Source organism: Aspergillus chevalieri, chromosome 4 (genome assembly GCF_016861735.1).
Source record: "Aspergillus chevalieri M1 DNA, chromosome 4, nearly complete sequence".
NCBI lineage: Eukaryota > Fungi > Ascomycota > Eurotiomycetes > Eurotiales > Aspergillaceae > Aspergillus > Aspergillus chevalieri.
The window spans coordinates 2949891-2977863 of NC_057365.1; the positions used below are offsets into that span (position 1 = coordinate 2949891).

Consider the following 27973-nt stretch of genomic DNA (forward strand, 5'->3'; position numbering starts at 1 on the left):
TCACTTCTTAGAGAGTTAACTATACAAACTTGCTTGTCTTGTCTTTCTACACAGCACTCTGTACTTCATTCTGGTCTTTTATTAAAATATTGTTGTTGTTGTTGTTGTTGTTGAAATCTACCAGCAGAAACTGAGAGTCCAGTGAACCAATGCAGCCATGGCAATCAGCACACAAAACTATCAAACAAAACAACACTAGAAAGAAGATACCCGAAACGCCAAACTCCATGCGATACCCGGACACTACTATCTTTCATTGATCGGTCATTTCCACGTCACGGTCCTGCTCCTGCTCCTTAGATACCCCCTCCACTGTCCGATCTACGACCAGAGTAATCGGTGCCCCAGAACTCCGCAATGGTTCCTCCGTCAACGGCCGATCCTGGTCCATTGAATCTCCATTGACCTTTGGCTTCAACGGCTTCGGCTTCGATGACTTGGTTCCGTTCAGTGTGCGTTGTCCCTTTTCGATCCCGCCGGACTTCACGGGTACCTCCTTCGCCTTCTTCTCCTTGAATTGCTTATAAGTGGTGGTCTTGGGGATCACGTCGGAAAGGAATTCGAGGTTGTCTATCCGCGAAACCGCCGTAGCTATTCGTAGCGTATTAGCATCAGTCTCGATCCTGTCTTCCAGGTCTGGAGGCTGACTGACCTAAGTCCTTGTATTGTATGCTCTTTCGCGGCTTCCGTTCGGATTTGACGACGTTATGCCCTTGTTCTGCGAGATACTGGATAAACATTGCCTGTACCATCACCGGAATAATCAGCTAGAGTGCACCTAGCAGGGAGAGAGACGAGGACGAACCGTGGCCACGGAGATCACAAACGTAGCGTTGCTCGAACATTGTACGATATCGTCATCTAGTTGAATGATCTTCTTTATCCGAGAGACTGTGAGCGGCAGAGAGAACCATCAGTGATGCCTTCTCACGAGGGTTTTCGCGATTTCACTCACTAGGAAGAGCACTCTGGCCGGTGATTTCATCGGAGGACTCGGGGGCGTCTTTGGAAGACATGGTGTGATGTTTGCAGTTCCGGATATGAACAGCACTTAGAATATTGGTATAAGCAGAAATATTGTAAGTAAACTGGGATGGGTTGGTGGCTTCGTTGTTGGAGAGTCGTGTCGCTGCAAGAAATCGCGGAGCGCGTTCGGCATTCAATGGAACAACTCCAACTACTGTACCAGACACACTGTCTCAATTCGCTGGGGTACAATACTTCTACTATATTACAAAATATTAGAAGAATACCATATAACGATTGTCCATTAAAGCTCCCTTTCTTCGCTTTGAATCACACCTTATCTAAAACGGAAAAGCTTCCCTCACGTGGGCGGGCAGTATATCGCTCCTCGTCTTGACAACCATCGCATTGCAATAATAGCCAACCTCGATTACGATTATGCCCTCCTTGCATGCCCAACCGATGGTATGATCCAAACTCGTACCTCATCAGTTTCCATCCGTTCCCCCTCAGTCGCATCCGAGCGACAGGGTTGGAGGAGAACCTCAGGCCTATCCGTCTCCTCGCCCGCCGCCGAGTCGCATCGACCACCCGCCAACGACAATGGCCAACCCCCCCTAATAACAGAAGAAATCAGCGAAATAAAGCGCTACGAAGACTTTACGACGATCGACTGGGTTCAAGATGCCGTGCATGAGCAAGCGCGGAGACGAGCAAAGCGTCGAGAAGGCTTTGGGTTCTGGGAACATGAGGGTGCCTTTGGATGGAGACGGAAAGTGAGCGAGTCGTACGATGCTGGACAGGCGTGGCTTGTTGTTACGATCGTGGGCGCGGCGATTGGGTTGAACTCGGCGCTGTTGAATATTATTACGGAGTGGTTATCGGATGTTAAGTTGGGGTATTGTACTACTGGGTTCTACCTGAATGAGCAGTTCTGCTGCTGGGGTGCTGAGGGTGGTTGTCCTGAATGGAAACACTGGACGCCGTTTTGGCTCTTGAACTATATCATATATTTCTTCTTTGCGGTACGTTGCGTCCTTTGTGCACCTAGATGACTGGACTGACTTGAGATGGTAGATCCTCTTTGCCTTCATATCCGCAACCTTGGTCAAGTCATTTGCGCCATACGCCGCAGGCTCTGGTATCTCAGAGATAAAATGCATCATTGCTGGTTTCGTCATGAAGGGCTTCCTGGGTGCGTGGACGTTGCTGATCAAGTCCATCGGGTTGCCGTTGGCCATCGCGTCTGGTCTCTCGGTGGGTAAAGAAGGACCCAGTGTGCATTTTGCCGTTTGCACGGGAAATGTCATTTCGCGATTCTTCAGCAAGTATAGGCAGAACGCCTCCAAGACCCGGGAGATCTTGACAGCGACGGCTGCCGCTGGTGTAGCGGTGGCTTTTGGCAGTCCGATTGGAGGTGTCTTATTCTCACTGGAGGTGCGCTTCTACCGTCTCAATGAGCGAGCAATGCTGACTGCCACAGGAAATGGCGTCTTATTTCCCTCTTAAAACTCTCTGGCGGAGTTACTTCTGCGCCTTGGTTGCGACTAGTGTATTGGCTGCAATGAACCCTTTCCGGACCGGACAGTTGGTCATGTTCCAGGTCCAGTATGACCGCACATGGCACTTTTTCGAACTGATATTCTTCGTGTGCCTTGGTGTGTTTGGTGGACTGTATGGAGCATTCGTCATCAAGTGGAACCTCCGTGTCCAGGCATTTAGGAAGAAGTACTTGTCGAAGTATCCCATTACGGAATCCGTGGTCCTGGCCGGCATAACGGCTATTCTCTGCTTCCCAAACATGTTTTTGAAAATCAACATGACAGAAATGATGGAGATCCTGTTTCGGGAATGCGAAGGCGCCCATGACTACAATGGTCTTTGCGAGTGAGTCTTTTAGTCACATTGGTACCGCAATCTCCCTAACGACGAACAGAGCTAAAAATCGATGGGGCATGGTCCTGTCATTGTCCATTGCGACTCTCCTTCGCGTTTTTCTGGTCATTATATCTTACGGTTGCAAAGTGCCTGCTGGTATCTTCGTGCCGTCAATGGCTATCGGCGCTTCGTTTGGACGGCTTGTGGGAATCCTCGTCCAGGCCCTACATGAATCTTTCCCAGATTCATCCTTCTTCGCATCCTGCGAGCCTGATGTTCCCTGCATCACACCAGGGACTTACGCATTCCTGGGTGCAGCAGCAGCCCTCAGTGGTATCATGCATTTGACCATTTCGGTGACCGTCATAATGTTCGAGCTGACAGGAGCGCTGACCTATATCCTGCCTACTATGGTAAGCCAACCTCCTCCATCACCTGCTCCTACATGCTAACGAGCTAGATCGTCGTGGGCGTAACCAAAGCCGTAAGCGACCGCTTCGGCAACGGCGGCATAGCAGACCGTATGATCTGGTCCAACGGCTTTCCCTTCCTCGACAACAAAGAAGACCACGTCTTCAACGTCCCTGTCTCCCACGCCGTGACCGCCGACCCCGTCGTCCTCCCAGCCTTGGGCTTCCCCGTCCGCGAAGCAGAACGTCTCCTGGGCGATAATAAATTCCAAGGATTCCCGATCGTCGAAGACCGTACGAATAAGATCTTAGTTGGATATATCGGACGCACGGAGTTGCGATATGCTATTGACCGCGCGCGGAACGAGGGCATTCTTGCGCCGAATGCGCAGTGCGTGTTTACCAAGGAAGCTGCTGAAGCGATGGTCGCCCGCAGGGCCTCTGTGTCATCGAGGAACCTCGATACCTTCGATGGCATCCAGTCAAGCGTGGGCGCGAACCACGTCGACTTTAGCCGGTATGTCGACCACACACCACTCACCGTCCACCCACGTCTCCCTCTTGAAACAGTCATGGAAATCTTCAAGAAAATGGGCCCTCGTGTTATCCTCGTCGAACACCGCGGCCGTCTCATGGGTCTTGTAACCGTCAAGGACTGTTTGAAGTACCAGTTCAAGGTCGAAGCAGAGGAACATGCGCTCGCGGCGACGAATGGCCCTGATATGTACGGTGCTAACGGCCTGCATGGAAATGGGAATGGAAATGGGCGCAATGCAGAAACTACGCTGGAGGATAAGGTGTGGAGTTTCATGCAAAGAATACGGCGGAAGTTACCCTGGTGGCAGACCGCGCCTGCGATTGCGCGTGCTCGGGGTACGGATGGCTTCGAACCTCAGGAGATCAGTCATATACTGGAGGGCACGGAGGATGATGAGGGACTCGTTGAGTTGGAGGAGAGACGATAGACCAGCACTGCTCCCTTTGTTTCCTTGCTTTGCTATTTGCTTTTGCTTGTATAGTACACATAGACACCTACACCAATATTAGATCGGGATCTGGCATCCTCAACCACCATACCCTATTCTTTCCACACAAACACAAGCCAAAATAAAGAAAACTAAGCATCCCTCATACCCACAAGAATACACCCACCCCCCATCATCCCTGCCCCAACCCACCACAGCCCACCAACCTGTTCCTTAAAAACAAGCATCCCCAGCAACGCCGTAACCAGGAAATTCGCCGACGTGTTGGTAATGGAGACTTTGGTTGTGGAGGGTGATGCAGTGAGGGCGCGCGTGAAGAACGCCCACATTATTATGTTGCTGAGCATGTTTAAGGCAAGGAAGGCCTTCTCTTGTTAGTATTGTATTTTCTTTGGTTTGTTTGCTGTGGTTGGAGGGAGTGTTGGGCATAACGGAGGAGGCTTACACCCCGAATAACCAATTCCAGCGTGGGATTGTCATTGGTATTTAAGAATTTCGTCAATGTGCCAGTCAGTGTGTCTGTTGTCCTGCTTACTATTAGCAATTGGGATATATACACCTGTGTTGGGTGGACGTACAATTTGGCGAATAACCCGTTCATGGCTGCAAAGGCGCCGCTGGCGATGGCTAGGAGGAGCCAGCGTGGTTGGCGGGTTTGTTGCGGCTGTTGTTGTTTTTGCTGCTCTTGCTTTTGCTGAGTCATTGTGGTTTGATTGAGTTCTCGTATGTGGATGATTGTATTGGAATCTGTCATTGATTTAGGAAAACTGACGTGAAGTTGATCGACGATCCGGGGATGCTGATTCTTGGCTACCGAATAGGGAAATATCTATACACGCAGTATGCAATTCTCTACTCTAAAAAAGCCATACTACGGAGAAAGCCTCTGAATCCTCCATCTATACAACGACTCCCCACCCTCCCTATTCTCTCCATGTACCCTCACATACCGAAATCGATCATGCAACCGACTCTTCCTCCCCTGCCAAAACTCCACACTCTCCGGCACCAACCGCACACCACCCCAAAACGGCGGCAGCGGTATCTCCTCCACACCCTTGAACCTCTCCCTCACCTCATTCACCCTTTGCTCAAGCACAGCACGCCCGTCGGGGATATCCATCTCGTCCATATCCGCCGGGACCTCCGGTTTCTCGACGAGACTCTTCCTCCGGTGTTCGAGGAGGGTATCTGGTTCCGCAGACCAGAGTACTTTACTCTGCCAACTAGACCACGCACCAATTTGGCTCTCCCGTTCGCGTGTCCGCCAGTACATTTCGCTCTCCTCGCGAGTAAGCCGCTCCAATAGTCCCTCGACGCGCACCTGCCGCTCAACAGTCGACCACGCAAACGTCAACGCACCCCATTTATTTCCCAAATGCTCCAGCCCCTCCCCGTCATCAGCGCCAAAAACCTGTCCGCCTTTCCCCTCCCTGCTCCCCCAGTTACTATACACAACCCACCCCCTCTCATCCAACTCCTTCAGATACACCATCCTCGCACTAACCCGTCCCGACGGCAACGACGCCGTAGCAAGCGTGCATGTCTCCGGAGCAAGTGAGGGCGTGAGCCGCGGATCGCGGAACCAAGCGTGGAATTGGTGGAGCGGGTTGGAGGGGTGGATTTGGGAGATGGTTAGTGGGGGGTTGCGGATGAATTGGTGGGCGCGGGAGGGGTGGGAGACGAGTTGTTGCTCGGTGGTTGAGTCGGGGGTTGAGATTTCGGAGCGGAGGTTTTCTTGTTCTTGTTCTTGGATGGTAGCAGTAGTGGTTGAGGGGCGGGGGTTTGAGCCGGATGCTGAGGGGTCGGAGGTTTCGGAGGATGAGATTTTGAGGTCCGGGGTTGCTTGGATGTCTCCTGGGGCGACTGTTTTAGTATTGTTAGCTTGTGTCTTATTATTAGATATTTTGGGACATACAGATTAGCTTCTTTGGCCGCCGGGACTCGTGGTTGTGGTCTGTTCCCATGCTGGTCTTGCGGGCTGATGACTCGGACGTCATTGAGAAGAAACGGGGCGATTGCGGTAGTATGCGATGTGAATAGATGCGACCAACTGGCCGGCGGAGAACAAGCATATACTGATGGATTAATAATAGCAAGATTATAAACGAGAGGATGTGTCTTCAACCTGGTGGTGAGAAGAGGAAGAAGTCGGAATATGAATGCGGCGGGGTCAGCGGGGATTACCCTTTTGGTCATACTACTCCATTCTATGCGACTGCAAGACTACTGACTACTGAATAGTCATGATCTTACTGTGAACCATTGAGGATAGCAAATGCATATATTTCCATCCTTGAAGAGGAGTTGAGAGTCGTCTATAAACGAGAAAGAAAAGCATAACCCGTGGTATACATACATGCAACGCCGTCATTATAAAACCAGATATAGTCTTTTTCTTTTGAAATCAAAGCCCAAAACTCCATTCTTTTTATCACCCCGCTCGCTGAATGCAAAATCAAAGGATATCAAAACGCAAAGGAAAGAGAAAACCGAATGTTACCTCCCAAAATGCCTATGCAAAGGTCATCGGGCTGGAGATAGAAGAAGATAGGGATCCAGCCCTGGTGACAAATGTCAGACATATTAGAAAATAAATAGAAGAAATGGCAAAGAAATGAGTTTAGATGGCAGCAGTGGCAGGAGCAGTTTCACCAACCAGATCCAGGATCTTGTTGGCCACGGCAGGAGGGTATCCGCGGGACAGCATCTCCTTGACAATGCCAGAGGCACCCTCGCGGTCCTCAACACCCAGGAAAGCACGGGTCATGGCCTCGTAGGTACTAGGCTCACGCTTGTTAATGCCAATGCTGTCATAGATAGCCTTGGCCTTGGCAACATTGCTTTCGGCAGCCCAGCCGTTGATCAAGGTGTTGGCAATGTAGGCAGTCATGTCCACCTTGCGGTTGGACATGTCCTGCACAATATCACCGGTCTCGTGCACCCGACGATTGGTCACCATCGCCTCGAGGAGGGCCTGGTACAGACAGGGCTGTAAACGGACCTTGCCATTCGACACGACGGACTGGAAGACCTCGCGCGCTGCATCAATGTCGTGCATCACACATCCCTTGGCGTGGATGAGGGATGCGTAGTGGACGGCTTCAGGGTGTTGACCAGTCGCCTTGATGGTCTCCAACACCTTCTCGGCGGCAGCCATGTCAACCGGCTCCAAAGAAGCATGCGCATCGATGAGAAGCTTGTAGGTGTGCATCGTGGGCGCAATCTTGCGGGATTGCATGCGCTCATAGTAGGCAAGAACCTTGCTGCGGTCGCGCTTGGTGTTGAGGAAGTACTGGATCATCGAGTTGTATGGGGCCGGACGGGGCTTGTAATTGGGCATCGACTCCATCTCCTCGAACATTTCTTCAGCAAAGCGCTCATCGCTGACACGGCACAGTGCGTTGACGATAGTACCGTAGGTCACACTGGTGGGGCGGACGTTGTTGGCACGCATCTCAGCAAAGTACACTAGGCAGTCATCGATCCGACGAGCCTTGCCAAGCTTGCCAATGAGCGCATTGTACAGGAAGGAAGTCGGCTCGACGCCCTCGGCGACAGCACGGTGGAAGATCTTCAAGGCTTCAGTAGCCTCATCGAACGTCTTAGTAGATTCCTTGAGAGTCGTAATGTAGAGACCGAAGGTGTTGGCCGAAGGAGCAGCACCAAGCTCCAGAAGCTCCTGGTGGAACTTCGAAGCCAGCTTCCGGTCCCCAAGGGTGAGACAGGCAGCAACCATGGCATCGAAAATCGAGACCCATCCGTACTTGACCGCGTGGTACTGAGCAGTAAGTGGCACATCACGTCGAGCCATGGAGCAAATCTCGTGGACGAGATCGACGCGATTAACCTTGGCGGCGGCGGTGATCATTTTGGCGTAGGTGATGTAGCGAGGGTGGCGTCCAGCGCGGCGCATGTTCTTGAGGCGGAGCAACGCATCGTTCAGGTGAGATTCAAGACGGCCAGCGCTCTCCAACTGATCGGCAATGAGGGTAGATCCACGGAAGTCGGTAGCATAAGCGTAAGGGTCGAAAGAATCCTCAGGCATGGAGCTCATCGCAGTGGAAGGCTCCGATACCGGGGTGCGACGGTCGGAGACAAAGGACGACGGGCTTGACGTCAAACCCAGGTGATCATGCCACCGCTGGACCACATCAGGACGGCAGGTGAGCAGGCTGGAAGCAGCCTGGTCAACGAGGCCAATTGTGAATTGATCCAGTGGAAGACCGATGGACATGGCAACCTCAAGCAGGTGGGCAAAACGGACCTGGTGGGAGCCGTCGAAGGGCATGGCGCGGTTGTTGATCAGCATACCAGCCTGGACTTGAAGGACAAGAAGCAGGTCGCGAGGGACGAGCTGAGAGATGGCCATAGGACCCAGGCTGGCGACCGCGTGGTCTGCTACTGGCGACAACAATCCTCCATTCTCAACCATAGACCAGAGAAGGACCATGGCCGCCTGAGGAGGAATGGCAGGGCCCATCTTCTGCATCAGGACCCGACCGATGAGATCGATAGACTCGTTGATCTGTTCACGAACGGAGACGACCAAGTTGTTGTTGAGGTTGGGGACGGCAGAGCGGATGCGAGCGAACATATTGCGGGCCTCGACTAAAGCCTCGTCGATCTGGCCACTCTTCAGCAGGGCCACCGAATACATGACCGTCGGTTGGACCATGTCCGACGTTGCCTGACCCGCGGACGTCAGCAGACGCCAGAAGGGCCGGGCCGCCGGCACATTGCCTTGGCGAACATGCAACGCCAGCATTGAAATCGCGGGTCGCTGGCGGGCTTGGACTTCGGACGGGAGGCGATCGTATGCCTCAGTGGCGGTTTGAATGCTTCCAGCATCGGCTGCTGTGACACAGATTTCTGTCATCGCCTGGACCAATGTCTCGTCCTTCAACTGCGCCTTGGCCTCCTCGAGAGCCTTCTCATGCTGGCCCGATTGAAGATAGTGACGGACCGTGGCGTTCTGCGCAATGACCGACTCAACAGCGTCCTGACGAGCCTCGCGGTTTTCGGCCACTTCAAAGGACGAACGGATACGTTCGAGGAAGCGCTGAGCGGCCTCCTCTTTGCCGCAGGACAGATAAGCCCGGATCACAGCGGCGTAAACCTCACCATCCAGACGCTGGATAACGCTGAAGACACCGTTATCGTCCGAAACAGCGAGAGTTCGGTATTCATTGTAACACTCGACGGCGCTCTGCAGATCTCCCATCGAAGCGAAAGCCTCAATCATGGACGGGAAGATCGATGCATGAGGAGTCACTTTATGGCTTTCCATGTGGGCGTAGATGCGAACCATATCCTCAACCTTGCCCTCCTTGGCGCATGCGGTAACCAGGCGGGGGTATAGGTCGGACGGGAACACGAGGTTGGGATGACGGGTAATCGCAGTGTTGAAGAGCTTCAGGGCGATACCAAGTGAATGGTCTTCAACGAGCAAATCATGCTCCAATTCACTCGAGTGAAGCATGAACTTACCGGGCTCCTCCATGCCACCGTAGCGAACTCGGTCGTGTTCCAGCGCCCCCTTGGCCTCGATGGCATCGTGAGCGCGAGTAACGAACAACTGAACCAGAGTCCGGTACGTATCTTCATCGGGTACTACCCTACGACGAAGCATGTCCGAGTAGACATCAAGCGCTTTCGGAATGGCCTGAGAAGCATCGGTATGGAGCCAAATAGCCGCCTCCAGCAGAGCATTGTAAGCATCCACTGTGGGGGTCAATCCCTCCTTGAGTAAAGTCTCAAAGGCAGCTGGGATCTCAGCATATTTGTTACCCGAAGCCAACTCAACAATCCGGTCCGAACCATCACGTGCTTTGTCCGAAGCGAGGTTGGAGATGACCGCCTCCTCCTCCGGGAGGTCGGGGAACGCCTCGACACCCGAGTCATCCTTGGCATCAACGGACTCCTCCGCTTGTGCCTGCTCCTCCTGGATCTGAATCTCTCGGGCCACAGCTTCCTCGACCTTGGCGCTCACATCCTCGTTGGCGGAAGCTTTGTTAACGCGGGGCGATTCACGGAAATCGTGTTGAGAGTCGGATGGAAGATTCTGGCCCTCTCCATTCTTCGATTTTATGACATCGTTCGGGTTCGGTTTCCAACCAATTCGTCGTTTATTCTGAAACTGTTTCCAATCGCTATCGTCACCGGTTTGCTGGGCGTGTTGCCAGGCGGCATAGTATGCCGCTAAGCCACAATCACCCGAGCCTCCACCACCCTGGCTAGCTTTTGCTCCGGCACCAGATGAAGAACTCGACGGCTGAAAGACATTCTGAAGCTGAGTACGGGAGAGTTTCGCGGGTTGGTTTGCGAGTTGGTTGAAGGTGGTGGACGACGCATAGGACGACTGCGACGCCGCAACTACCGATTGGGCATAACCATGGGTGAAAGCTTTGGTGAAACTTTGACGCGCGAGATGGGTGAATGGTTTGAACACCATTTATCTAGCGGGAGACCTCTTCAGTAAGAAGAGGCAATGCTGGATGAGTTAGCATGATTCTGGCAGTGAGCGCAATAAAAAAGCATACCTTGCAATCAGAATGGTGAAACGGATGCAGGTTCATTTGACGACGTTGGGGTCGTCAAACAAACGCGCGAGCTAAAGGAAAGAGAGAGATAAAGTCGAGAAAGGAGAACGGTGGGCGTTCAGGATAATTCTGGCAGAGAGAAGAAAAGACGAGAAGGAAATCGAGTGTGGGAGAATCAAGAGAATGGGACGGTTAGTACTAGTCCCAATGCAGTATAGTGCCGATCGCTTTGGCACGGGTTGAACAGTGCGATTATGTCTGTCACTCGGAGTGCGGATGGAAGTCTCTACAAGTATTGTGCAGTGGACTGTCCCTGTGCCGTCTATATGTAATACCACTCAGTGTGCGTATAAAAGTACGGCGTACCCTAAGAACCGTTATTATTACGAAGGCTTCTCGAAAACGCAAACAAGCATCAATAATACCCCATACAGAAGAATCAGGTGGTCTGCTGACCTCGGAGCCACACCAGCCAATCACAGCTCGTATTCGGAAGGAACGGACCGGGTGCCTGGGGCGTTGAAGCGGAAATACGCGGCAGAATGGGGGATGGTGAGTCACGCTTCCGGCTCTTTTTCTTTGGCGTCCAGATCGGGATTAGCTCGGGGGCCGGAGTTTGCATGCTTCAGTCCGACTGGCTGGGGTTGGCCGGCTCCCCGGTTGTCCGATTGTCCGAGGATGCGACATTTGCCTGTCATTAGGACAGATGGAAGTGTATTATTGCTGTATTATTCTTGTGACAGAGTGTACTTCTAGCTAAGCTTACCCCAGGTATCTCACGGAGTACGTACTGTAGTCGGTGGCTACTCTCTTTAGGGTGTGTTTTATTTTCCGATGGAGGATTTCCTGACGATGAGCGATTGACCAATCACAGCTGTCCGTCCCAATCGGGTAATATAAGTTCTATTCTGCTGAGCCACACATTATCAGCCACGTAGCCACATCCTTATCAGTCAGCCACAGTCAGCTTCAGCCACACCAGATTGCAATCAACATTCGAGAAACGCCATTTTGATCTCTGTTCCCCGGCTTACTGTGCCTTCTTTTGGCGTGTCTGGGCCAGCCTGGATTTGCATTTTCCCGTCAATTTAGCTGGTCGTGACGTGTCTTCTGCCAACTGTCTATTCTTCTGCTTCTAGCCGTTGCTTACTTTCAGGGGCACTGCACTGGCGGGGCATTGGTTGGTTTTAGAATCGGCTGAAGAATACTTAATACCCAGTCTCACTTCTCATAGCTGATATCCTCTGAATTGGCGTCTCTTATTGTACGGTCCAGCTCCATATCATTACTCCTGCGCTGTGTGCTTACTTCATATAGCTCTTGTAATCCGCCGTCCAACTCCACGTGAATACTCAGCCTTACCTGACCATGTCTATCACCGCCCTATCCGCCCCGGGAAAGGTCCTCTTGACCGGTGGTTATCTTGTCCTCGATCGCGAATATACCGGTACGGTCTTTGCGCTGGACGCCAGGATTCATGCCGTCGTTCAACAGATGAGGAGGCCACGTCCCAGGACCGCTTCCGGCCCTAATCCCGACGCTCAGCTCGTCAACAATGGGTTACAAAATCTGAATAGACCATTGGAGGAGGAAGTCGACGAAGAGTACGAGGACACAATCATTGTTCAATCGCCGCAATTCGTGGACGCTGTATGGGAGTACCGGATTCAAGCTCATGAAGATAACGGTGGGATAAGCGTCGTCCAGAAAGGAGATGGGTAAGACGACAAATACAAACTACTGATTGCGAAGCTAAATGGAAATAGACGACGAAATCCTTTTGTCGAGACCTCCCTAAACTACGCATTGACTTATATCGGCTACGTTGCGGACTCGAAGGATTTCGGCTCACTGCACGTCACCATCTTGGCTGATAACGACTACTATTCCGAAACGGCATTCTCCAGAGGTCCAGCGTCACAGCCCCGCACCAAGTTCACACAGTTTGGGGTACCGCTCCACGAGGCACACAAGACAGGACTGGGCTCTTCAGCCGCTTTGGTCACCGCTCTAGTGTCTGCGCTGGTCATCCACCGCACCATGTCGCCTGAAGACCTCGGTCTCGGCCGAGACAAACTTCATAATCTCGCCCAGGCAGCCCACTGTGCGGCCCAGGGTAAAGTTGGTTCTGGTTTCGACGTTGCTGCCGCTATCTACGGATCGTGCCTTTACCGAAGATTCTCACCTGCCATTCTGGAATCTGTTGGAGATATTGGAACCCCCGGGTTTGGTGAACGTCTATTCGGCATTGTGGAGGATGTCAACCAGCAGCACCCGTGGGACACCGAGTGTGTGGATTTCGGCATGAGGCTGCCTCGCGGTATGCAGATGGTACTGTGCGATGTGGAATGTGGTTCGCAAACTCCATCCATGGTTAAGAAGGTTTTGGAATGGCGGAAAAACAACCAGGCGGAGGCGGATATACTCTGGGGAGCTCTCCAATCGAACAATGAGAACCTGCGGACAGAACTCAAACGCCTTGCACAAAGCCGCGATGGCGGTGCGTACAACAACTTCGCCGACGTCCGCACCTACATCCAGCAATCCCGCGCTTACATTCGCACCATGACCCGCAAATCGCAAGTTCCTATCGAACCGGCCGTGCAGACCGAGTTGCTGGATGCGGCGTCTGAGATCGAAGGAGTCATCGGTGGTGTCGTTCCTGGCGCAGGAGGCTACGATGCAATTGTGCTCTTGATCCGCGACGACCCGATGGTGATCAAGCAGCTGAACGACTTGTTTGCCAGCTGGAAGAGCGACGACGAAGATGACTTTGGGGGGAAGATTGGCAAGGTCCGACTTCTTGGTGTGCGTCATGGATCTGAGGGAGTGAGGAATGAGATGCTCTATCAATATGTTGGCTGGGTATAGATGGGGCAGTGGCTTGTTCGGTGTCCTCAGCATAGCATCTCAGAAAATAACCAGCAATACTTGATGTTAATATACTTTAATACATTCACTACCATGCAATACATATTTCGAGTCCTTGCCCAGTGCAGTGAAGCGTATGCCCGTAACACATAGCCTTTTAATCCTTAACCATCTCCATCTCTTGTCCTATCTCTCAAATGTCCCGATGTCCAACAGGGGCCAAGCACTGTTATCCGTCTTGAAGAGGTTCCATCGATTCTCTCAAAGGAGGACTCGTTTCGGGCAGACACAGAGGTGGGACTAAGGTTCAGGTACTGCAAGCACATCAAGACCATTATAGAGAAGAAAGGGCCTCCGTTATTGTTCCTCGCTTCTCCTTCTAGGAGAGTTACTGTGGCTTGGTGAAAATCCCATCACTTGCAGCTCAAATTCCAAGAAAGCTGCGCCGTCACAGCTGAGCACCTCTCTTATTGGGGAATGGGTGCTACTGAAGCAGATGCAATCAAGGTCATAGGACCAGAGACACAGAGCCATCCATGGCTTGTAGCTCTGAAAAATCATATCCACTACATAACTGGCATTATCAACCGTCTCCGAATCATTGGAGACGAATACCAAACCATACAGTTGAGACATGCAATAGTGGTTCGGCTTTTCTCATCTGAGACGACAAGCGTCATCGAGCCTTCAGGTGGATAGATGCACGATACTCTCCAGTATAAGAAAGGATCCCTATTTGACGTCTTGCTTGTCCACGGACTACACGACTGTCCAGGGCATGTTTGAATCCCTGTGATAGACGCCAAATGGCAACGTTTCTATGGTGTGGCATTGTGATAATAGCTAGTTCAATTGTGCGCGCGTGGAGCGCAAGCAGATATGTATACCAGTGTCAGATATTGAAGACCGGTGTTGCTAGTCTTTCAAATGGGATATCAGAGGTCACCAAACACACACGATACCTCGAAGCTTGAATATCACTCAGCAAGGGTCATGACATACGGCTACAACGAAGACGTATCTGCCATGGTGCTCAGTGCAACTACATGCACAACCACATGGAGGTACTATCCTCTGTCCGTGACACCTCATATGGGTATGCCACTCCCTAAGTCGCTTAGCGGTCGAATACCCCTGATTTGAATGAACTTAATCCCTGAAGCGTGGAAATAAAGCCTGGCATGTATCAACCGCAGGTCAAGTACAGCTATTCTTGAATTACCAAGAAATATTTGATACCCTAGTGCAAGGGGAGATGGCCTAAAAGATACGGCTCCTTTTATGGCCATTCATCTATACCAGGAGGTGCATCTTAGACAATGCACCCTTCATATGATGGATAGTATTGATTTTCTATGAGCATGGATATAACAATTGACGAACAATGGGCTATACAATCCTCGCTCGTGTAAGCACAGCGGCGAATATAAGATGTCCTGAGAGCGAGACCGTGCAGGGACTCGCCAAATTCCTGATCAGATTTCAACATCATATTGGAAAGAAAGTCCAGAAAGGTCGATATCGACTCCGGGATTTTGCATTCACACCTTCGAGTAAGTCGCTAAGGAGAAGGCATATTCTTACTAATTCGGCGAATTTTAAGATCGTGGACACAAAAGGATACTTATTAAGAATGAATCTGAAGAAACGGTTGGGCATCTTCATTCCCCTGGACATAGTCCTATCCCCGATGGGAATTGGCATTGCCTACAGAGGTCAATGCCTGGACCAAACGACCTGATCATAGTCAGGCGTCCCTTTCGTGGAGGAATCAGTATGTGCCCTTCGCTCAAATTACTATGATCAAATACAGTGCAAAGCTATGTGTGGAAGGCGTGTTTAACCGTTTCTGAATTTCTCGAAGGAAAGATTAAGTCTTGCGAACTCAAAAGAACGCCATGAACGACTGGTCTGTGTGCGGTACTCTCATTTGAGACAAGCACAGATTCCCAGAGAAATGAGATTTTTTCGCAGTGCAAGGGCCCCTGATTGATATCGTGGCTGGAAGTCAGAGCCGTTATTGACATACGGGTACTTCATCTACGATTCAGCGGCAGAGATCCAAGCCCTAAAAGGAGCCAAGGGTCAATACATACACATGTGATGACCTGAGATGGATAGATGGATCTGGCCCGTCCATAATGTCGTTTCCTGTGACAAATTCTTCGACGAGAACGTGTTCAATTCATTGGCTGCCATGCCGAGCAAGAATCCTGACGTGGATAAAAGGCGGAATTATGCCGTGCAATTACAAACACAAGCATGCAAAATAACTGGCGTCAGAGATGCCAGACAGATTGTCTGCATTGTTCACGACGGCTAAAATATTCATATGCTGTTCAAACAGTCCCAGTTCAAATCGGCCAAAAGCCCTAAAGATGCTGAGGCTACATGGTTTTCATATGCAAATCTGAATCTCATATTAACCGGGCAAGTGTGCTACGTTCTCATGACTGTCCACTGTCTCAAGAAATATAGTGCAACCAAAATCGCACGAAACATCGAATGGGCCTGTCGTGAGTTGGTCCAAGAAACTACTGTTGTTGATTTGATCCTCAGAATGATGGGAGAAGGCGAACATCCCCACGGGCAGAGACCTTAGATACTTTTATGATGCTTTCGATGTCATAGATCTGAACGCCTATTGGATCACACATGCTGGTGCATTGTCAAGGGGGTGCATCCATATCCATTGCACTGCAATGGAACTAATATTCTAAAAACGTGTCAATATACCATAAATCATCCAGGTAGGCACACCACGGGCATATATTGTCAATGATCTGACAGGCAACTGTCGAAGAAAGAAGGTGGATAGTAACAATCAACAAACGAATGCTGAGCTATGGCGATGCCTTTAAGGAACCACGGGAAACCTCGCGAGGATAACAATTTCTGGGACCGGGTTAGGACAAAGCAATTACCCCGAGAAACAGATCCTGAATACATCTGTGTTTTGATACACAGGTGTCACTAGCCCTAATGATTGGCCGTTAGTCCTGTGCCTAAGAAGACTATCTCATCCAGCCGAACGCTAGTTTTCCAGAATTTCCAGCGAGGTATGCTTTATTTGCTGAACACCGCGATGACTCTGCCAGGGGGAATTTGCTGATCAAGCAGGACTTGTCCTTCCTACAGAACCCTGGAGTGTTACACTCTAGAAATATAGACCGACATGCTCCACCAGCAATTTGGAACTGGTCCGTCGAGGGCAAAGACTCGCAACAACAGCCCGAACGTTTTCGCGTTCTGTGAGACTTATGAATAGCGTCGATTAAGAACGAACAAACTAATGGAATACAAGTTCCAAGAAATCGACTGTAGTACAGATGAAGGAGCTTGTTGTGAGGATTTCAGAATTTTGCACGAAGAATGTTTGGTTTCACTTCTGAATAAACTGTATTTCAGGCTTGAATGCACTCTTAAGGATATATATAAGAGAGGACTCTTTGAGATATAAAAGTAACCGAACAGAATTGCCTCGTTAATATTGATACATGGCCTTTTTAAAGTTGAAAATAATGAAACCCAGCGCAATATATCAAGAAACACATTTCAGTAAATAGTACAAATTACGGAAATTCATGAAACCATGCCCATCCGTGCCCTAACACCGGATCCAATTTAATCCCTTTAGTCCTTCTTGGGCTTCTTCGTTCCGTACTTCGACCGGCTGGTCAGACGGCTGGCAACACCACCCTACAAAAATAGTCAGTATACAGACTGAGAAGCAGCCATCCAGGAATGTATGAGAAGAACATACCAAGTCCATAGCACCACGAACCAAGTGATACTTCACACCAGGACAATCCTGAGCTCTGCCGCCACGAACAAGAACCACACTGTGCTGCTGGACATTGTGACCTACACCAAGTCAGCCTTCCATTCCTTCCTTTCCTATCTCCCACCAACCCCCACAAAACCGCAAGGGAAAAAAAAAAAAAAATACATACCCTCACCCGGAATGTAAGCCGTAACAACCTTGCCACTACTCAACCTAACTCTCGCCGTCTTCCGCTCCCCCGAGTTCGGCTTCTTCGGCTTCGTAATACCAGTCTTCAAGCAAACGCCCTTCATCTGCGACCTGTCCACCAGCGCCGGAGACCTAGATCTCCGCGCGCGCTGCGAAACTCGGCATCCACGACGGACCTGGTTGCATGTGGCCTGGCGGAACGGGGAGGTGGAGAATTGGCGGCGGAGAAGGGCGGAGGGGCCTGTTGGTGCTGCTGTTGGTGCTCGTGTTGCTGTTAAGCCGGTGAGAGCGGCGGGTGTGCGAAGGGTGGGTTGGAAGCGCGAGGGGGATTTGATTGCGGTGGAGGCGATGGAGGGGCGCTGGACGATTGTCCGCAGGGTGCGGATCGTGAGGGAGGAGATTAGGGGTGGCATTTCGGTTGGTTTCTGCGTGTGTTGGGCGTTATCGTCCTCTGGGTTCGATCGGAGGCCGGGTTGAGATGCGATGATTTTGGATAGATACACGTGACTTGTTTGCGGAGGTGGTGTGTTTGGGTTACCGGGGGAGCTGGACTGTCGTAATGGCAGCTGCTTTATCGAGCTTCAACATCGTCACCGATTCACCTTCATCTTCTTTCTATCCGGGGTTTTCTCAAGATTAGTCCTGGCTCCTGTTAATCCTCATTTCTGTCTTCTCATCCACCTCAGCACACTTTGATTCCACAACCGCCATAATGGTATGCCACGTCTCACCATCAATCAATCCATATCAACCCTCTAACAGAAGCACGAACAGTCCCTCCGAATCGCCCCCCAACCAAACCATCCAACCCAAACCTCCAACACAACCACCCGCCAACAAATCCCCATCTCCCTCCCCCGCCCCTCAAAGGGCGCCCCCTCCGCCCCCGGCCTCCCCGACATCCTCCGCACCAAACTAACCGCCCAAGCCCCCCACGGCCCCCCCTCCGCCAACACTAACACAATCCCGTCCTCCGCGCATCCTCTCGAAGCCCGCCTCCTCGCGTGGCGCCAGACGCAGGATTCGCTGAAGATGGAGGGCCTGAGACGCGCGTATGGGATTGCGGAGCCTGTGCGGCGTGGGATGGAGTTGAAGATTGTGAGGGATGGGACGTTTAAGCCGGCGGTGCTAGGTGGTGGAAGGGGTGGTAATGTGCATGAGGATATTTTGGTGCTGGGTGGGAGGGATACGGAGGTTGGGTGGGAGGATGTTTTTCAGGGTTTGTCTTTTCCTCTTTTTGCTCTTTCGCCCTTGGTTCATGGTTTGGTGCTAATATGTTGTAGGAGACGAGTTCAAGGAGCCTCCTGCTTTCCACGACGAGATGGAGAAGAGATTGCGCATGGATTAATGATTTGGTCGGCTTTCTTATCGGTTTTCTGATTTTTTGTCATAACGAATTCGTCTTCATGATGCTTCGCGGTTAGGGATTGATACAGGCGCGGATACAAGATGTGTCATCTATGAAAGTAACTACCTCTATCCATCATCATAATAAATCAGTCGAAGTGATATACCAAGTTACTATACTAAATTTCTACCGAGTAGGGGTACTCGCGGTGAAATGCAAGTCATGTATTAACATATGTTCAGCCATTCTTTGTACATGATATCCATCAATCTAGCGAAGATTGGAACAATAAATAAAAAGAAACAGAACACGCAGATAAAGATCCAGATCCTGGAATAAAACAAAAAAAAAAAAAAAAAAAAAAGAACACAGAGAGAACTAGAAACACTGGGGTGAGGAAAGCTTGACTGAAAGGATTGCCATGAAAGAACAATAATAAAACATATCAAGCTCAAGGTTAAACAGGGTATATATAAGCACAGTGCAAGGATGTGTAGTGTAAAAAGGGACAAATCAAGTCACTCACATACGCAACTATGGGAATAGAGCAGGGTACAAGAAAATGATGGGAAATAACTAGGCAACATGTCCTCCGGGCGCTGCCCAAGCAAGTATTAGGGAATTGAAATTGAACATCCATAACGCCGCCCCATGGCTCGATAGCCGGACAAGGCAAGTGAATATCCTGTGCCAGGCGATTGAGAAGGAAGAAATGCAAAGGTAAACGAGGAAAGGAAAGAGGAAGGGGTGAAGAAAGGAGGTAGCCGAATGCGATATCCCAACACCGATAATCGAGAGAAGAGACCATGCGGATAATCAGCGTGTCAAACGTGTAGAAAGCGCATGTCCTGTTTAGAGGATGACACAGCGACATCCAGGGCTGCGCACGCTGGGGACCCGTTCCCGGATGGATTGGCCCTTGGCTCCGGCGGCGTCTTCTTCGTCGACAAGCTCTTGAGGTTTGATTGTCATGTGGACGACGTTGGGTGCGTCACGGTTAAATTTGGAATCTAATCAGAGGCAAGTTAGCGCCAAGTTTGACCATGACAGGAGAACGGCCAATAGAGTTTGCATACCTGATAGAGGTGCTTTATCTTCTAACAGTTTCCCGAACGAGATCAGTCGAATGGAGCTAGGCGACGACGGGCGCGATTCCCAGTCTGCATGTAATTAGTCACATTCAGCACATTTACAACTTGCCAACCTCGCATGCAGCCAATCATTTGCCAACTGGACTGCATTACTTGCCGAGGGTTGTGGATGGAATCCTTACCTGAACGCCATTCCCGCCAGATCAATTCCTTGAGAGTATAGACACTCATAGCAAACGGATCATTATTCTCGACATTGACCGACTGCTTGCGTAGGTATTTCCCATCAATCTTAAATGGATGCCGCGATCCAGACGTCAACAGCAGAGTGATCACCAGCGACGGTCCGGAGTCTTCGTCTTCTTTTGGCTGTTCCTCCTTGGGATTCTCCACCTCTTTTGCATGTGCACCCGCAGCTTCCGGTGACGGGTCTTTGGTCTTTTCTGCGGCAGTCTGGGCTGCATCGTTCGACGAAGCGACAGTCGTATCGTTGGTTGTGGTGGAAGCAGTTGGCCCAGCGCTTTCGCCACCCTCTACGGGCTTCGTATCGGCAGTCACGGCATTCTCCGTTGTCTGTTCAGGACTCTGTTCTGACGCTGCATTTTTTGCGGTTTCGACTAGTCCAGAAGATGGTTGTGATTCGTTGGTGGTCGGAGGCAAAGGACCGTTGCCAGTGCCAGCTGGAGCGACGCCCGGCTCGGGGAGGTCGTTGTTGTTGTTGTTGTTGTTGTTGTTGTTGTTGTTGTTGTTGTCGTTGGCCGACATGTTAGGATGTACGATGGATTATCCTTTTTCGTAAAAGAAATCTTCTTTGCCGCGGTCGCTGGCCACGATTGACTTGATTTCCGGTATGAACGAAGGAAAAAAGAGATAAATGGGCGAGAGGTCAAAGAGCGGACGATGGGGGGAAATGGGCAACGGGCGCGAGATAAAGGAGGAGAGAGTGGAGGAGAGCGAACAATCGAGGGAGAGGGTAGGGAGGGGAACTGCGCCTGAACCCACGAGGAAATTGAGCGAGAGTTCAAGGATTCAAACAGGGAAGGGGAAAAACAAGCAAAGAGAAAGAAAAAAGAAAGAAAAGAAAAGAAAAAGCGAACGATTCACTGGAGAGCGAACGAAGGAAAAGCAATCAGTTGTCGCATAGGAACTACCCGGAGCGTTTGGGGTAGACTATTGAGCACCACGCGACAGAAAAAGAAAGAGTCAACTTAAAGAGGAGTTCTTAGGGAAGAACAAAAGGTAGTCAAGACAAGAGAAGGAAGAGACCAGAGCCAGAGTCAATTCTGGATGGAGATACGAAGAGGAAAAGAAAAGGCAAAAAAGAGAGAGAAGTGAAGGTCTGCTCTCTGTCTCTCTCAAAGGGGAAAAGGCCGCAATGACGCTTAAGGCAGCGGGCTGGACCAGAGGCGAAAATAGAACAGAAATACAAATATTACTAGTTTTACAAAGTCAATGCTTAAAGGGGTCGCTGGAAATTGATATACACATGCTTTTCTTTTCTTTTTCTGTTGGTACGGCTGTGCATTTGTCTTGTTATACATGGCTATACTTCCTGTCGCCATTATGTATATAGACAGCCCGACTACAGCCACAGCAGACATGATATTAGCAGTGCCTTAGCATGATACGGTTCGGTATTTTATTTTTGGCTGCCATGTCTGACTTGAGCATATGAGTGCTGAGCCCTACAGCAGTCTTTGCATCAGCATCTGACATTTATGTTGACCCGAATTTGTATGCATGCAATTTTGCTGGTTAGTCTGAATGCCTATGGAATGAAATGACAGGAAATTGCGCGTGTACGAGAACCAAGTCGAAAAGAAAAGAAAAGAAAAAAAGAAAGAAGGAAAGAAAAGCTCATATATTAAGACACATGGTGAAGAACAATCGCTATAAATCCAAAGAAACAATTGAAGAATTTGTAGTGATTCAAAGCCATCTATCAATCAATTGGTCCGCCCAAAGGATTACCTTCGATCTGACACTCCTGCGCATTGCAAGACCGATACTGCCAATGCTGAACAAAACCAAAACTAAGCATGTGATTTTAACAACGGCGAGTCACTGCTGATCCTCGTAGCCCTCGGGCTTTTGCAGGTTATTGACGTGGAAGTATCGGGATGTGCCTAGAGTGTTGTATTAGCGGGAGCTAACCAAACCAAAAGGAATCGAAGACTTACATGAGTATCCCTTCCAGTCAAAGTTATTTTCGGGGTTGCAGTGGCATCTCAGATCGAGTCTCATCTTCTCACTTGTCGGGCAGTGGGTAAAGGGAACATGGTAGTAGGCAATCTCGTTCCAGAAATGGATCTCTGGCTTGCTGAGGAGGATGCCAGCGGCAATCGAGTGAACGGGTGCGTCTCCCCATCGTTCATAGAAGAAACCGCCGTCGCGGTCAAGAGATTCAAAATAGTCAATGTACTCCTTCGATCTCAGCCAGTTCAGGCTTCCGATTTCAAAGTTGGACCACTATAACTCGTTAGCCATTCCCGAAAGAGCAAGAACTAGGACTTTGGAAGAAACTTACGAAGTGACACTTGTTGTAGGTCTTGCCACCATCGTCACTCAGAAAGTCCATGGAGTTCCCGGAAGCGATGTGCTCAGGGTGGTTGCCCATAAATTTCTTCACGCTGTCCCACAAGGTAGGGATGGTCTCGTAGTATTCATACAAACTGAGCGTAAAGCTGTACTTCTTGTTGTTCTCCTTCATGAAGCGGAACGGGTCGTAGGCAATGTCGCAGAAGAGCTCAATGCTGGGTTCCACCCGCCAGTAGTACTCGTAGTTCATCATCAATGGGTGGCGGAAGAAGAACCCAGACTCATAGCGACACATGTGACGGTAGCTCTCCGAGTCACCATAAATAATTTTCTTTTGTCCCATTTCCTGTCGGGCCTTCTTTGCCTTCTCCTGGTCAATCCAGTCGGGGTATGACCAGTGCTCTTTGGGAATAATTCCGTAGTGTGTTGTCCCCGAGACCAGCGACGTGGTGACCTTCTTGAAATCATCATCGAATTCCTTGTCGTTCAAGAATACCCAGTCGTAGTGATAGTTGCGGTTGAAGCGGTCTTCGACTTGTCGGATGGACCGTGCCAAATCCCAGATATCCGAGTTGCGAGCCAACGTCACGAAAGTCGCATTCACACGGGATTCCGGGCGAACACTAACGCTCTCCGACCCGGGCGCCTTGGATGGATAGGGCAATGCAGCGCCATCTTGCGATGGGCTTGCTGACCCACCGGTCACTGTGAGGGAGCCTTTGCCTTTATAATTCGACGGATTCAATTTTGATAGGGTAGCAGTATCGGGCATAGGAATCGCGGATCTCGAAACGAAGAAGAGAATACCCATTCCCTGATAGCATAACAGCCATAATGTTAGTTATCGACACGGCGCAAGACAGGGGGGTTAGGGAGAAAGGCGCAAGACAACTCACCAGCGCCGCAAACAGCAGATACCGGACATATCGAACCGGTCCTGACGACATGGTTGATATGTGTTATATCAGACTCAGACAAAGTTAAAAGGGACGGACGGGAGAAGGTCAAGCGCAAAGGAAAATCGCCAATAGAGGGGCGTGAACGCGGACCGTATAGGGAAACTGAACGACGACTCGGCAAAACGAACGACCAAAGTGAGATTCTCTCCGTCTACAATCGCAAATCAACTGAAATGTGATCCAGAGACATCCGATATTGTAAGCCCCAGCCTTCCAGAGTTGAATGGTTGGGGACGGTGGCCGGAATGGTGATGCCTCAGAAAGGATGGTTGTGGTATTTTAAGTTCGCCGAACAGGCCGAGCTATCAAAGAATGTGACAAAGAAAGAGACAAAGAATACAGGATAGAAGATATCAGGAAGAACCTGGCGATGATTTCAGGACGCTGACAGCAGGAAGAAGGATTTGCTGTAAGATGAAATGGACGACAAGAAAATATTGTAAAGGTGGCCGTGCCACGCAAGACGCAGACGCACCTGCGCCCGAGCCTCACTGCGAGAAATTGGAGGCATTGGAGAGATAGTTTTATTCTGATTTTTTCCAGAAAATCGGCTACTCTACGGAGTATAAAAACGGTTCTGACAGCTCTAAATGCCATCGTTTCTCTCAAAAAAAAAAATACTTATGCGGCTCAGATCAACGACGATCATCTGTATCCACTGGTTTACGATTCCTATTGCTGGGACGACAGCGCCGCATTTCAATGATTCTAGAATAGAAACCCGTGTTCTGAACCGATTTGGCATTTGAAGACAGCCATCTATATCCTTTCGCTTGAATGACAACACTCCTTGATTCTAGGTACCCCCGACGTAGTGGTACCCTGTGTGGTCGTCTAGAGTTCCCTGTTGTGGCGACAGATACAAACCAACATCAAGAAAATATCCGAATACCGTTAAACATAGCCCTCAACGTGCTTCGATATAATGGAAGTCATTGGTTTGTAATGATGAGCCCATCCCTTGTGTATATCGGCTTAAATCCACTGAACCCAGGAGACCAACAGACGCGGCGCATTGGTTTAGAGCCTTACTAGGTAGCTCAGTCGGAAAAGCGCGATCCATAATAGCATTAGGACTCAACTGAAAAGAACTTCTTGATGTCGCGCATTGGCTTGAACTGCCGCTAGTACATCCAATTGTTGGCACCTCTCGAGCGCTTTAACCACCAGCGTGGCGCATGTCCAATATTTGGATAGTTCAATCCCTATTGGAATAAGCCAAAGTCGCAACCATGGACTCTAGTCGAAACGTATTGACTCGTGAACCGTCAAGTACTGTAGTCAACGGGAAGACTGCGAGCATGGAGGAGAGTAGATGCTCCGACACCGCCTTCTGCCTCAGGCATAATATGATAACTAACTATCAGACCTCACTTCATCCCGCACCACAAGAATATTGGATTTCCCCCAACGCCATGTTGTTGTGCTGAGTGCTTTCCAACTCTCCCCCTCTTCTTACTTCGCTGTAATTGGACCGAAGATGTCTTTCTTCGGCTTCGATACTACCCTTCCCAATAAGAAGGGGTTTTTCGATAACTCAGATCCCTTTGCCGAAGTCGCTCGCGCTAGAGCGGCGGGCCAGCAAGACGACGACGATGCGTGAGAGATCCTCTTGATTGAAATTAGGATGAAAAAAATAAGGATATTCAATGACTGATTTCTCTCGTTGTTCTTTACAGCATCGATTTCGAGGACACGTACGATGGTCTTGGTGACCAACTTGACGAGGACCAGGATGCGTTCAACGATGACACGTTCGGTGATGTGGGTGAAGCCGCCCCCGTAGGCAAGGATTTCGATTTCTTCGGTAGAACAGCACAGGTGGCCGATGCATTTGGGGAGGAGCAAGTCCGCTACAATCTACAGTATCCGGCACCGAGCGAAGGCGTGGCGGAAACTACTACGCAGAAGAACGCGGTTCAAGAGCCCAAACCCAAGCGGACAGGATACGAGAAGTATGAGGACCCTGGGTATATTCCTGACCTTCAGGCCAAGTCCAGTGTTTGGGGGGTATCGAAGAAGCCTGAAGAGCCCATCTACGAGCCACCGGCGGCCAGGAGGATATTGAGCCTGGAAGAAGTTGAAGCGCAACTACGCCAGTCGAGTGCTCGCTCAACATTGCTGGCTCAGCCACCAGTGTCACTACCTCCAGGAATCCCCGAGCCGCTTTACCCGCCTCAGCAGATGCCTCTGTTGCCGGAAATATTCTCGCAGATCCCTCCGGAGATTTTGCAAGCCCAGTTGGCCAAAGGTGTCCCGCCAGCGCAGTTGCTGCAGCATCTTCCTCAGCCCATGGTTCCTGAGCCCTATCCTCTTCCTCCGCAAGCACCCCCCGGCATCCCGTTGCATCTCCTCCAGAATGCCAATTTTCCCCCGCAGCCCATGGTCCCTCCCCCGCAGCGACATGCAGTGCCCCCGAGGCCACTTCAGCAGCAGCCGCCTCTGCCGCCGCAAGCCCTGCAAGGTGCAAACAATCCTATGCCGGTGATAACCAACCCGCAGCAGCTGATGCAGCTACCGGAAGAGCAACGCATGGCTTACCTGCTGGAAGATGCCAAGCGTGCGAAGCGTAACCACAAGATCTTCCTCCTCTCGCGGTTTAACGGCTTGATGACCCCGCAGGACAAGAATTTCATTACGCGGATCCAGTTGCAGCAACTGGTGGCAGCTGCGGGAAACGTCGGAGACTCGGATCCAGAGGCTGTCTTGGCTGAGGATTTCTATTACCAGGTCTACAGCCAGATTCGGGGTGCCCCTCGCCAACATCCGCACCAGCCTCTCGGTCACTTTGCGCAAACCTATTTGTTCCAGACTGGTAACCGCTTTGGCGGCCACGGCGGGCGGAGAAACGGTCAGAACGCCGACAACCACATGCAGCGGATGCAACAGCAAGTGCAGCGCGCAGTGGAAGCGGCCAAGGCGAAACCAAAGAACAAGCAGCTCATCATTGAGGGTAGTCTGGGCAAGATCTCTTTCAGTAATGCAAAGGCCCCGAGAACGATGCTCAACATCAAACGCCCCGAGAGCTCGGAGGGAGGCAAGACCGCAAAGAAGGCGCAAACCGATCTGAGCCTCACTGATCGAAAATCAATCCTGAACAGCATCGAAAATGTTTACAACAACCTGATGGCCATGGAGGACATGGAGCGTACCATGCCTCCCCCGCCGGACGAGAGCGACCCTGAGGCAATTCAGCGGCACATGGATTGGCGCCAGAAGGTCCGTTTGCTCAACCAGAAATTATGGCAAGCTCTCAAAGTCATGGAGCCCATCGTCCCCAATGCCAACACCCCGCACCCGTTCATCGCGTTCCTCTCGTACCCCAAGGGCAAGAAAGCTATCCCCCGTATCTTCCGCCAAATCGACCAAGAACAGCGGGTTACTATTCTCACCATGATTGTCGTTCATTTGGATACATTGGATGTGGTTCGTCGCTCACAACTGGCACCGGGCGAGTCGCCATCGCTAGATGTGCGCGAGGCCGTGGAGTTGTTCTCGCAGGCTGTGATGCCCAGCCTCCTGATGTACGTCAGCGAAGCACCGTTCAACATCATCATCGGTCTTCTGGGATTGGTCATTGCCCAGACCCACGTGCAGACGGTGGCCAAGACTCGGATCGGACTGGGTATCTTGACCATGATGCTCAGTCGCGCGGAGATCGTCAAGGAAGCCGGACAGGCTGAGGAACGGGATTGGCAGCAATGGGTTGAGAAGTTCAATGTGCTGTTTGACACCCTGGAGCCGATTTTTGCTGATATCTTCCCTGCTTCCATCAATGCTGGCGACGATATGTACGTGTGGCAGTTCTTGGCGGCTGTTGGTATTGGAGCTAGCCCCGAGCAGCAGCAACGTTTGGTTATTGCAGTGAAGTAAGCTTCCTCTCACTCTTTATGGCATTGATAACCGTGATTTTAACGCTTTATGACAGGGACCGAGTCATGGAGACGGTGAACTACAGCAAGACGCTCCCCCCTGATATGGGAAGCCAACGACTTGGAAACGTCAACCTTTTCATGCGTGCAATTGGCCTTGACGTCGAACTCCTCGGATAAAGAAGCGAATATTTTCTGTTTATGGGTCTGGGGCGATTGCCCTCTCTAATAACCCTCTTTGGGCCGAACATGCGTGGAATGTTTGATACTTCCGCATCCGTCTCGGGCTACATGCGCACCCTAGTATTGCTTTTTGTGCGACCGGCACACTTTGTCTCCATGTGACAGATGCTCATACACCATCACATGGGTCCTGTGTGCTTCGGGAGGGGTTTGGTTACTTTTAGGGATGTGGTCTCAATCCCTGAAAGGGAAGAATGGGCCCCCCCCGGAGCAAGGACTCACCAATCCGGGATATGATAGATTGGCTGCAAGAGGCTTATCTACTGTCGACTGGTTCGAGCGACCAGCAAGAATGG

At 50.7% G+C, this 27973-nt stretch overlaps 11 protein-coding genes across 11 annotated transcripts; 4 read left to right on the forward strand and 7 right to left on the reverse strand.

The window, feature by feature from the left end:
• Positions 1-253: 253 nt before the first annotated feature.
• Positions 254-1016, reverse strand: ACHE_41062A (histone-fold domain-containing protein; the record flags this gene model as incomplete). The annotated part of the gene is made up of 4 exons (XM_043279330.1): positions 254-591; positions 653-743; positions 806-891; positions 956-1016. The coding sequence occupies 4 exons, from the start codon at positions 1014-1016 to the stop codon at positions 254-256; spliced, it is 576 nt and encodes a 191-aa protein (XP_043137020.1).
• A 417-nt stretch (positions 1017-1433) lies between these two features.
• On the forward strand, positions 1434-4219 carry GEF1 (chloride channel protein; the record flags this gene model as incomplete). The annotated part of the gene is made up of 5 exons (XM_043279332.1): positions 1434-1991; positions 2044-2403; positions 2450-2853; positions 2903-3257; positions 3305-4219. The coding sequence occupies 5 exons, from the start codon at positions 1434-1436 to the stop codon at positions 4217-4219; spliced, it is 2592 nt and encodes an 863-aa protein (XP_043137021.1).
• Positions 4220-4371: 152 nt separating this feature from the next.
• On the reverse strand, positions 4372-4994 carry ACHE_41064A (uncharacterized protein; the record flags this gene model as incomplete). The annotated part of the gene is made up of 3 exons (XM_043279333.1): positions 4372-4605; positions 4686-4767; positions 4819-4994. The coding sequence occupies 3 exons, from the start codon at positions 4992-4994 to the stop codon at positions 4372-4374; spliced, it is 492 nt and encodes a 163-aa protein (XP_043137022.1).
• Positions 4995-5111: 117 nt separating this feature from the next.
• On the reverse strand, positions 5112-6240 carry ACHE_41065A (pyridoxamine-phosphate oxidase PDX3; the record flags this gene model as incomplete). The annotated part of the gene is made up of 2 exons (XM_043279334.1): positions 5112-6106; positions 6159-6240. 2 exons carry the CDS (start codon positions 6238-6240, stop codon positions 5112-5114), a joined length of 1077 nt encoding a protein of 358 aa, XP_043137023.1.
• A 623-nt stretch (positions 6241-6863) lies between these two features.
• Positions 6864-10694, reverse strand: ACHE_41066A (pentatricopeptide repeat protein; the record flags this gene model as incomplete). The annotated part of the gene is made up of 1 exon (XM_043279335.1): positions 6864-10694. One exon carries the CDS (start codon positions 10692-10694, stop codon positions 6864-6866), a length of 3831 nt encoding a protein of 1276 aa, XP_043137024.1.
• A 1456-nt stretch (positions 10695-12150) lies between these two features.
• On the forward strand, positions 12151-13653 carry erg8 (phosphomevalonate kinase; the record flags this gene model as incomplete). The annotated part of the gene is made up of 2 exons (XM_043279336.1): positions 12151-12500; positions 12549-13653. 2 exons carry the CDS (start codon positions 12151-12153, stop codon positions 13651-13653), a joined length of 1455 nt encoding a protein of 484 aa, XP_043137025.1.
• A 3633-nt stretch (positions 13654-17286) lies between these two features.
• Positions 17287-18039, reverse strand: ACHE_41068A (mitochondrial 37S ribosomal protein uS12m; the record flags this gene model as incomplete). The annotated part of the gene is made up of 3 exons (XM_043279337.1): positions 17287-17352; positions 17417-17517; positions 17607-18039. 3 exons carry the CDS (start codon positions 18037-18039, stop codon positions 17287-17289), a joined length of 600 nt encoding a protein of 199 aa, XP_043137026.1.
• Positions 18040-18338: 299 nt separating this feature from the next.
• ACHE_41069S (proteasome maturation protein) lies at positions 18339-18974 on the forward strand (the record flags this gene model as incomplete). Its single annotated transcript, XM_043279338.1, has 3 exons — positions 18339-18341; positions 18401-18845; positions 18910-18974. The coding sequence occupies 3 exons, from the start codon at positions 18339-18341 to the stop codon at positions 18972-18974; spliced, it is 513 nt and encodes a 170-aa protein (XP_043137027.1).
• An 852-nt stretch (positions 18975-19826) lies between these two features.
• On the reverse strand, positions 19827-20830 carry ACHE_41070A (uncharacterized protein; the record flags this gene model as incomplete). Its single annotated transcript, XM_043279339.1, has 3 exons — positions 19827-19984; positions 20051-20134; positions 20248-20830. 3 exons carry the CDS (start codon positions 20828-20830, stop codon positions 19827-19829), a joined length of 825 nt encoding a protein of 274 aa, XP_043137028.1.
• A 1296-nt stretch (positions 20831-22126) lies between these two features.
• Positions 22127-23550, reverse strand: KRE2 (glycosyltransferase family 15 protein; the record flags this gene model as incomplete). Its single annotated transcript, XM_043279340.1, has 4 exons — positions 22127-22191; positions 22246-22534; positions 22593-23417; positions 23500-23550. 4 exons carry the CDS (start codon positions 23548-23550, stop codon positions 22127-22129), a joined length of 1230 nt encoding a protein of 409 aa, XP_043137029.1.
• A 1492-nt stretch (positions 23551-25042) lies between these two features.
• On the forward strand, positions 25043-27614 carry ACHE_41072S (deadenylation-dependent mRNA-decapping factor PAT1; the record flags this gene model as incomplete). The annotated part of the gene is made up of 3 exons (XM_043279341.1): positions 25043-25161; positions 25242-27431; positions 27491-27614. The coding sequence occupies 3 exons, from the start codon at positions 25043-25045 to the stop codon at positions 27612-27614; spliced, it is 2433 nt and encodes an 810-aa protein (XP_043137030.1).
• Between the last annotated feature and the right edge of the window lie 359 nt (positions 27615-27973).